The following is a 10,798-nucleotide window of genomic DNA, read 5'->3' on the forward strand; positions in this document are numbered from 1 at the left end:
TCCAAAAGCGCTTTAGTATGTTTCTTTTTTTTTTTTTTTTTGCTTTTTTATTAATCTTTGGCAGCGCTTTTCAAAAGCGCTTTCGTTGCTAAATGAGGTATTTTAATGTGCAGCCTGTAATTTAATCCTCCCAGTCGACCTGTAATATTTTCGACCTGTAATATGTTTTCAACCTGTAATATTTTCGACCTGTAATTTATTTTCGACGATATTATTTCAGCCATCAGTAAGACAATATATATATACTAATATAATACCATTATAATATCCAAAATTATATATATACATCATTACAACATCAATAATATTATAGTTCAAATCGACACAAATCCTACATGAAAAAGCGCTTAATATAAAATTGACACAAATCTTCTTTGATTTCTTCCAACTTAAGCTTCGGGTACGCAGTAGCACGGAATTCGTCAAGGTACTACAAAACAAAACCATAATATGAATGATATATTTAGTTAAATGTAATAAATTATATGAAATTATCTTAAGTTATAAATTCATACCGTGAGCGGAATCTCTAATTGATTCGCCTGAAGGATTTCTTTCATATACCTCAAAACAAAGTATCCGCAATCGTAACTGTTTCGCTGTTGCGGACACTACATAGAAAAACAAATAAGATTCTATAGTTATCTTGTTTTATCAAGTAGCATAAATATATTATAAGCAACATTGTGAAAAATAATGTACCTGCACTTGGATCCAAGTAATGTTGTTAGATTTAGTTCGGGATACCTGTGCGTCCCGTTGACTTCGGAACACTTGTATTGATCTAATTAACAAATATATAAAAGCATATGTTTAGATCAATCCCACAAATAAGTAAATATATAAATATACACGAATATATATTTAGAACGATCCCACTTACAAATCAACGATGTCCTTCATGGCCTGACAATTGGTCCATTCACCATTTACCGAATTCAGATAATACACGACTTCCCTTATAGGGTTGATAGCAAGCAGCAACCAGTGTGCTCTATAAATTAAAACAATAGGTTATATGAAAATTTTGCTATACACAAAAGAAACAGAGATTAGATGAACAAAGAATGAGAAACTAACCCTACTGGTCGGGTATTATACGCCCAAAGATGCAGACTTTCTGCATTGCCGGTGGACATGAATCTATCTACTAAGCGCTGTCTAACTGATTCGGGTTCCGAAGCAATTGCCATTCCGCTGCAGTGGGCGGAAGACACGAAACGGAATCTGTTAGACAACGGAGTCCCGCGCAACACTCTGTCATACAACAACCTTAAATAAAAACATAATAAACATTAGATTATTTTCATTGAAATGTGTAAATAAATTATATTGTGGGACTAATTAAATAATATATCGGATGAGTGAATATTACCGGATGTATGAGTGCATGTTAGTGACGCCTAGTTGATCATGCTTAAAAATCTCCTCCAAGTCATCAATTGTAATAAGTGACTTGAATTCAATACCGAAGACACTTTCATCCATAACGATTTCACGTAAAGCACCATCCTTCAAATCGGACATATCAACCATTGTTGCGAGCGTCGACCGGTACCGAGGCACAGAAGCACCGCCTTTTTTTCCCGCTGGCTTCGGAGGACCAGTGGGTGGTACGGTACGAACTTGCTGCGTCACTTGTTGTGACTCCCGAGCGGATGCCTAAAAATCATATAAGTTAGGTAAAATATAAAATCATGCAGATTTAGATTCAGATTAATTATTAACACTTTAAATGTACCTCTTTTAGTGATGCAACGGACTCCTCCTCCAGTAAAATCCCTTTACCCTTAACTGTGGGTTTTATAGGAGCAGTCTAAAATTAAAATGTAAAAAATAATTAATAAACGGTTTAGAATTGACATTCAAAAACTAAATGATTCATAATCGTTTTCAATATACCTCATCACTAATGGTAATGAGCTCCGAGGACCATGCAACAAATGATCCTATTGCATCTCGCAGCAATGTCGTCTCTGAGACCATGTCAGGTACCGGTAGCATCGCATCATGATCTATTACAACATCCACCGATACTTTCAGGTGTCCATCCGGGAGCGGTCTATGGTGAAGTAAATCTCCCAAAGTGTTGTGCACTTTTCCCTTGCCAACTAGTCGATAATTCGGTTCCGATAAGTATAGTTGGCAAGATGAAATGCCCTAAACCAATAGTAAATATAAAGTCATTATCATTAATAAAATAGAACAATTTAAAAGGAAAAAAAATTATAATTACCTCGGGAAATTTCCTTTGATAGTTGATACTAGCCTTATCACTAGTTTCTTTCACCGATGAAGTGTTGCACTTTTCTCTCATATACACTTCTTTATCTCTTTGCAATTCAGAGACTTGTGCTTGCAATTCCGCCAACTTTTGCAACACTTCTTCATTTGAAGGATTTCTTCTCCTAGGACTCTTGTAAAAAGAGGTTGGAGTCACACCATGACCCTTACCCCTCACCCGACCGGGATACTCAGGAGCATCTAGTGCTCTACTAAGTACGCTTCCTTCACCGGTGGATGCCGATTGCGACAAGGTCTCCTGTAATTCATTTACATTAAAAAATCATTTATATATTAAAAAACATTTGATTTAATTAAAGACACAGTATTATACTTACACATTCAGTAAAAACTCTCTGAACTTCGGGATCGACAGCTTGACTCTTGCCCACACGAGCTTCCCTCCACAACACATGTACAGGAAGTGAGGTTTCCTCACTTTTAGACTCCTCTAACTATGCATTGACACAAATGATAAAATCGTCAAATAAAACACATTTAGACAATTAATTAAAATGCATTTCTATTTACTTACAAGTTTATCCTCTAAGCGTGCATATCCCATACGCCCTTTTTTGTATGGATACGCGGGTTTGGATGCTCTCGCACTATTCGTGGCACTCCTTTTCCTCACTTTTCAAAAATAAAGTCGGTTTTCCGAAATTCAGACCCTAAGCCCGACTTTTGATTACGGGCAGAAGCAAAACCGATAAAAAAACAGTCCCGAAATGTAAAGATAAGTGCATGAGCAGCTCCGGAATCGTCAAAATAGTATAGTTACATGTAAAGAAGTCGACAAACGGATACATGGTTCAAAAGTTATGTACAAAACGAGAATATGCACCAAAATTGAATAAGTACTATACTATTGATTAAAACAATCGGTACAAATTGAATAAAACAAATTAGTCGGAATATGTATACTATTACCTTTATCACTAACGTCTCTTTCTTTTCTTGGTAGGATTGTGTTCTACGCGTCTCTTAACAACGCGGACGGTTGGATTGATCCAAATACCCTCATTATGATCATTTCTAGTACAAGATTCATTCTCATTTTGATCGTTTCTTGTACAAGATTCAATGCCAACACCAATATCACCTTGATCTTCAATGTTTTCATCAACTATTTTGTTAGATAAAAGCACTATAGACCATTTCGTACTTGTCGGATCATTGACATAGAACACTTGTTTAGCTTGAGAGGCTAGAATGAAAGGCTCATCTTTGTACCCTACCCTATTGAGATCCACTTGCAAAAATCCTGACTTATCCATTCGTATGCCACTATTATTTTCAACCCACTTGCAACCAAATACAGGAATCTGAAACTTCGCGTAATCAAACACCAAAATGCGCTCGATAACCCCAAAATATGACAAATTTGCAAATTTCGGATTTAAGTCATTCGCACTTGATATGTGCATTGCTTCAGCTACCAAGGTAACACCACTATTTTGCATAGTACTTTTATCATCCTGTTCTTTGGTATAAAATGTGTATCCATTAATAGCGTATGCGCTATAAGAAAGCACAATTACAGTTGGACCATAGGCTAAACATCTCAACCTTTCTGTTACTGAAGCAGGATCTGAACGATACTTTGAATAAATATGATCCCTAAACCACGGTATGAAACTTCGATTGTGCTCTCGTACTATCCAGTTCTCATTTCTATTTGGATTTAAATCTCGGAGAACAACCTTGTGCATTTCAACATACGGCTCAACCTCAATCTCATTGTGCAGAACATACAAGTGCGCTTGATCCCGTTCGACCATTGATACTGTCACAACTTTATTTCCAATTAGCCTCTTTCCTTCTTTTTTTTTTCGACAATATGAGATTTGGGGAGTCCAATTGATTGAACATTTGACAGATATTCAGTACAAAACTCAACCGCTTCTTCAACAACGTATCGTTCGGCAATACAACCCTCCGGTCGACTTCTGTTTTTCACGTACCCTTTTAATATTTTCATATAACGTTCAGCAGGGTACATCCATCTCATATAAGCTGGTCCGCACAATTGTGTCTCTTTCACAAGATGAACGACTAGATGAACCATTATGTCAAAAAACGAGGGAGGAAAATACATTTCAAGATCACATAAAGTAACAACTATCTCTTTTTGCAATGTTGGTAAGATCGCGGGATCGACCACCTTACTGCAAATTGACCTGAAGAAGAAACACAGCTTAGTTATTGCGCTTCTTACTTTTTCTGGCAGAATAGAACGTATACCTATTGGTAAAAAATGTTCCATTATAACATGACAATCATGCGTCTTCAAACTCTTTAACTTGAGGTCTTTCATGGACACAAGTCTTCTAATATCTGAAGAGTAGCCTTCTGGAACTTTAACTTCACTGAGGAACTTACACAATGTTTTCTTCTCCTTTCTAGATAGAGTGTAAACAGCAGGTGGCAGATATGTTCATCTTCCTTTCGTCACGGGTCCCAATTCAGTTCTCATCCCCATGTTTACCATGTCCTTCCTTATGTTAAGGCCATCCTTAGACTTTCCTTGTATATTGAGTAACATACCTATGACGCTGTCAAATACATTTTTTTCAATATGCATAACATCCAGGAAATGTCTTACGTACAACGACTTCCAATATGGAAGTTCAAAAAAAATGGACTTCTTCTTCCACCCACCCTTGACAAGTGAATGTGCAAAAGGCTTGCCAAACTGAGTGCTCACATCTTTCACCTTTTCAAAAATTTGATCACCTGACAAAAAAGGCGGGGCTGTACCATGTTCGGCCTTTCCGTTGAATGCTTTTCTCCACCCACGGTAGTGATGATTAGAATTTAAGAATCTACGATGGCCGAGAAATACATTCTTCTGACAAAGCTCCAATCGTGTCGTATCGGTTTCATCTTCACAAACGGGACACGCCTTTTGATCTTTATTGCTGTACCCGGATAGATTTCCGTATGCTGGAAAATCATTAATTGTTCCAAACAACATCGCCCTCAAGTTGAAACTTTCCTTCCTATACCCATCGTAAACCTCCACACCGTTGTCCCACAAAAACTTTAAATCTTCGATTAACGGTGCCAAGTATACGTCTATGTCATTCCCTGGTTGTTTAGGCCCAGAAATTAGCATAGATAACATCATGTACTTACGCTTCATACATAGCCACGGAGGTAGGTTATAGATCATAAGAATCACAGGCCATGTGCTATGCGAGATACTTTGAATACCATGCGGGTTCATTCCATCAGTAGACAATGACAACCGAAGGTTTCTTGCTTCTTTTCCAAATTCAGGATAATCAGTATCAACTTTCATCCATTGTGGTGAGTCTGCCGGATGTCGCAACTTTCCATCAATAATTCTTTCATCTGCATGCCAAGTCAAGTGTCTTGAATCGGTCTCACTACGATACATGCGTCTAAATCTCGGAATTATAGGAAAATACCATAAGACTTTAGCAGGAGACAACTTTTTCTTATATCGAGGGGCACCACATTTAGGACACTCATTCAACGCTGCATACTCGTTTCGAAACAAAACGCAATCGTTTGGACATGCATGTATCTTATCATAGCTCATGCCAATAGAGGACAACATCTTTTTGGCTTCATACGTTCGATTGGGAAGAACATTATCCTCTGGTAGCATATCTTTCATAAGGGCTAATAACTCTGTGAAACTTTTATCCGACCATCCATTGTCCGCCTTTAAGTTGTACAACTTTAACACCGCAGACAATCTTGTGAATTTTGAACAACCATCATACAACGGTTTCTCTGCATCGCTTACCAACCTCTCAAACATTTTGGGACAATCCGCAAGATCTTCTTCAAGCGCTTCTGCAATCTCTTCGACTCGATCGCAATCGTATGTGTTTGTGCAATCGTCGTTTGAAGCATACTTCCTATTACACCTCGACTCAGCATTCCCGTTACTTTTCTCACCATGCATTTTCCAACATGTATAACTTCTATCAATTCCAAACCGTAGTAAATGGGATCCCAACTGTTCCCCGTCAACCTTACCCCCATAACAGCAACCCAAGCAAGGACACGGCATTCGAAGCGGGTCTTCGGAGTGCTTAACCGCAAACTCAACGAATTCCCATACCCCTTTCTCGTACTGTTTCGACAATCGGTTTGAATTCATCCATGTCTTATCCATGTCTTAATTAAGCTAAACAAAAGCGGTCAAACTTTCACTCTTCACAAGTAACCCCTATGGCGAATTCAATTCACAAAGTTAGTAAGTACATCACTTAACGATTAACGAAATTGACATCATGTCGGAATAATGAGTATTACTTAATATAATCTAAAAGTTACAAAGTTAGTAAGTTCATCACTTCAAAATCAGAGAATATTCCACATGTCGGAATAATGAGTATTACACTCATGTCTTAATTAATTAAGCTAAACAAAAAAAACTAATTATTAAGGAACAGAACGGTATAATGCGTTTCTGTCAATAAAACGCAATGAATCAGAAGCAATAAAACGCAACATATTACGGAATGAATCAGAAGCAATAAAACGCAACATATTACTTTGGCGAGAGAGAACAATATATTACCTGTATAGTAGTAAGCAACTTGTAGACCCACACAATGTAAGATTCTTGAATGAGATCAAAATTTCACTCTTCACAAGTAACCCCTATCTAGCAAAGATATTCCTAAAAAATATAAAATAAAAAACTTAATTGAAGAGTATAAAAATGAGGTCATAATCCATAGCTTAAAAAAATCAGCATTGTATCATTATGTCAAATGCATTCAAAATCAAATAACATCAATACAAAATATGACTTAATTCCACTTCAAAACATGAGATTAATTCCAACCACCTTTGAATCAATTAACTTAGAAACCGGGAAGCCACTACACCAAAAAGAACCACCAATAGTTATACTCAAACCCGACATATAATACTTGCAACGGAACCACAATAATACTTGCAATGGAAAATAAGTTGCACAAAATCTAGTTTCATGTTTGGTTTATTAGCCAATATAAGTAAGAACAACCTGACAATTTAATTTGTACTTATAATGTGATATATTACAAAATATTTTACAGGGTAATCCACAACATCTAGTAACATCATATAAATGAAAAGGAAATGGCATTCCAAATCGTATGACATTCCTCCTTCTGGTCTTGTACATGAATTATAAATAAATAGGTTGGAAAACTATAATATTCAGTATCCAGTATTCACTATACAAAACAGAGTCAAAGCATCGCATTTGTTCTGCTACTAGACATCTCAAGCTTCATTAATAGATGGGAAAAGAAAGTGATCATTAATCACCATAGGAAGCAAACATTGTCATTTTATTAAAAACAATAACTCGCATGTTTTCAGATTCAAATTTCAGGACATTTGATGTCATTCATTTCTACCTGGTATAACAAGCTTCCAGTACTGACAGCTACAAGATTGTGTGCAACAGTGAACTCCAAGTCGTAGCTGAACATGAACAATGCAAGAAAAAACACTTCAAGCTCACACAGTACATAGTAAATACAGAAGTTTCAACTAATTTCAAATAGGAACTTATCATTAACAATAACCAGAAGTTTGTACAATGAACATGAACAATAACCAAACCAGAAGTTTCATTTGTAATTCTTATCATTAATGTAAAAAAACACATGGTTTACAAGTTCTACTAAATAGTGGGAAGATTTTACCTGAACAGAAGTGTTGATTTTGACCAAGAAAACCCTAAAATCCCACAGAACGGTGGCGGCAGCGGCGGCGGCGTGAGAGTGAGACGAAGACGGAGGGACGGGGAGTGGTTGAGAACGGCGGAGGGAGTGAGAGGAGGAGTGGTTGAGAACTTACGAGGAAGAAGAAGACTGTTTCTGAAAAAATAGCGTGTTTCTGGAAAAAATTAGCGTGTCTGTGTTTTATGAAAAATTTAATCAGGGCTACAAGAGCGCTTTTCCGAAGCGCTTTCATACCCAGCCCTACAAGAGCGCTTTTCAGAAGCGCTGTCACACCCCCCCTATAAGAGCGCTTTTAGAAAGCGCTTTCATACCCACCCCCTATAAGAGCGCTTTTAAAAAGCGCTTTCATTCCCCCCCCCCCTATAAGAGCGCTTTTGAAAAGCGCTTTCATTACCCCCCCTATAAGAGCGCTTTTCTAGCGTGATTTTTTATTTTGTTTTTAGACAAACCTACCAAAGCGCTTTTGGGCATAAGCGCTGTCGTAAGTGTGCTGTTAAAAGCCAATTTTGGCGTAGTGACCCCACTTTTTTTCACAAACAAATATAACAATAATAAACTTTAATTTTCATATTTCAAAGACGTTTCTATAGAGTATTATAGATACATTGGGTGTTAATACCTTTCATTTATAAAACCAACCCCGACTTAAAATTTCTATTTGTTTTATTAGTTTTGATTTAAAAATCTTCTTTAGTTTTATTTGGTTCTTTTTTCATTTCCTTTAAAAAAAAACAATAGAATACGGTGATGAGTTTAACTAAAATACGAGTTAATTGGATTGGTTTATTAAAAACACCTTATTTTCTTGTTTTTAAATAGTTACTATAAACACCAAGAGTCATTACAACAACTTTGGACCTTTGGTGACATTCAATCTAAAACTGAAAAGATGACCTTTGTTGAAATGTATAATGTCATTATACTTAACTCGTTCAACCAAAGGCTAATAAAATTAAAAGAATCTAATAATACGGTTTGATGTTAGTGTGCGTGAAATGAGCACAAGTGGAGAATATGGTATACTATACCAGTATCCATAAAAAATTAACCATGCATTTTTAAATAAGTTTAGAAATGTGAGTAGGAAAATGCAGTGATCAAACCTTAGTATTCACAAATATTATTTTGACAAACAAAGACATGTACCAACTGAATCTTGTTCAAATTAGCCCAAAATACATCCAAACGAAAAAAGTTTTGGATTAGTTGTTGTCAAAACATCATACAACAACTAACCCAAAACTTTTGTCGTTCTTACTTTTTCTCCCTCGCTTTCTTTTGCCATTCTTTGGCATAGGAGGCAAAATCTTAAGACGATAACTCTTTAGTGAAGGCCCGAATATATTATACTTTTCAGTACCGATAAAAGCACTTTCTGCATCAACGCGTCTCTTGAAAACAACTCTAACGCAGTTCATTCTCTCTATAAGTTCAGTCTTCGACTCAATTAGCGGCCCAAATCGGCCACAAATCTCGTTCACATCTTTTGCCGAAGGAACCAAATCTAAATGTGTGAACTTCAAAGTTAAAGCAGTTGGAGAAGAACTCTCTTTCTCAAGTTCCACATGGTTGGAAGATGGCGTCGAGATAGAAGCTGTAGCATTCTGGAAACACTCATCAGAAGCACGGTGAGATGCCTTCGGTTTCCTGCCGCGCCGTCGTGAAGTGGAATCAACAGCAGCTTTCTTTTGTAGGGTGCATTCTTCTCCAATTGGAGTCCATGAGTTGTTGTTGGAGTTGTGCAAAATTACCTTTCCTCGTACAAAATCATATACATGTTTATGAGTCATTGTAGCATAAAACCTAAAATTCAAAACACGTTCATGAGTTCATCTTATAACCATAACAATATAAACTATAATAAAACCGTTGAAACTTTAAAAGTATGAGAAAATCTTGATGATATAAAAAGAGAAAGAGGTTTAGAAATAGAAACAGTGAGAAATTCTTACTTGCTTACAGAAAAGAGAAAATAGAGAGGAGGAGATGCCGAAAGTATAGTGCTAGATGGAAATTCTTACTTGCTTAACAAGAAATAATATGATTCAATATTCTTAACTTATAATAACACTCCGTCTTTCTCTTTGTATATATAGAAAATAAGTGAGAGAATTTAAAAATGAAATCTCAATCTTTGAAGATTCTCATGATTTTAAAATTGAATATTTTGTAATTACAACTATATAAGTTGAGTTATGAAACTTCGGCGTAAATTAAATTATTTATTTATTATACTTTTTCAATTTTTAAATCATTTAGAAATCATTTACTTTTGTTTATATCTTCTACTAACGGTTTCCGCAATAATTATTTAATTATATCTTATTTCTTAGGGAAATTTTATCAAATTTTTTATATCTTCTACTAAATTACCATTATCAAGGCAAGCGGCATACCTATCATTATTGTTAGTGTTACATATATAATATTACTAATGGATAGTAGAATAAAAATTTAAGGGCTAAAAGACCCAACTAAACAACAAAAAGCCTAACTAAGATAATTTTTATTTCTTACTTAAATATTTAAATGGTCAAAAAAATTAACTCCATCATCCTATCATTACCAATCGTTCATATAGTAATAAACTATCACACTCATCACACTTCATTAAGTTCACCACACACGGCGACAGTTGGCAATGTCGAACCTCTTCCGTGAAAAATAGAGCCTCAAGTACAAGCTTGGATGAAAAACCATATTCAAAGCCATCACATGTTAAGTCCTTCTTAAGCTTTCCACAGGTCATATAAGAAAAATAGAATAATCTTGCAAGTCGTGGCCCTTGGACT

The 10,798-nt window shown here is 36.0% G+C and overlaps 1 protein-coding gene and 2 long non-coding RNA genes across 3 annotated transcripts; all 3 read right to left on the reverse strand.

Annotated features, from left to right (window-relative positions):
• Positions 1-262: 262 nt before the first annotated feature.
• On the reverse strand, positions 263-784 carry LOC131608994 (uncharacterized). The gene is made up of 3 exons (XR_009285916.1): positions 703-784; positions 516-611; positions 263-430 (listed from the first exon to the last, which is right to left on the reverse strand). It is a non-coding gene; the product is annotated as an uncharacterized LOC131608994 (long non-coding RNA).
• A 1,724-nt stretch (positions 785-2,508) lies between these two features.
• LOC131609001 (uncharacterized) lies at positions 2,509-2,907 on the reverse strand. The gene is made up of 3 exons (XR_009285917.1): positions 2,819-2,907; positions 2,622-2,738; positions 2,509-2,542 (listed from the first exon to the last, which is right to left on the reverse strand). It is a non-coding gene; the product is annotated as an uncharacterized LOC131609001 (long non-coding RNA).
• A 6,083-nt stretch (positions 2,908-8,990) lies between these two features.
• Positions 8,991-10,108, reverse strand: LOC131609008 (PWWP domain-containing protein 5-like). The gene is made up of 2 exons (XM_058880625.1): positions 9,959-10,108; positions 8,991-9,809 (listed from the first exon to the last, which is right to left on the reverse strand). Exon 2 carries the CDS (start codon positions 9,794-9,796, stop codon positions 9,227-9,229), a length of 570 nt encoding a protein of 189 aa, XP_058736608.1. The 5' UTR covers positions 9,797-9,809; positions 9,959-10,108; the 3' UTR covers positions 8,991-9,226.
• Between the last annotated feature and the right edge of the window lie 690 nt (positions 10,109-10,798).

Source organism: Vicia villosa, linkage group LG1, assembly GCF_029867415.1.
Source record: "Vicia villosa cultivar HV-30 ecotype Madison, WI linkage group LG1, Vvil1.0, whole genome shotgun sequence".
Classification (NCBI taxonomy): Eukaryota; Viridiplantae; Streptophyta; class Magnoliopsida; order Fabales; family Fabaceae; genus Vicia; species Vicia villosa.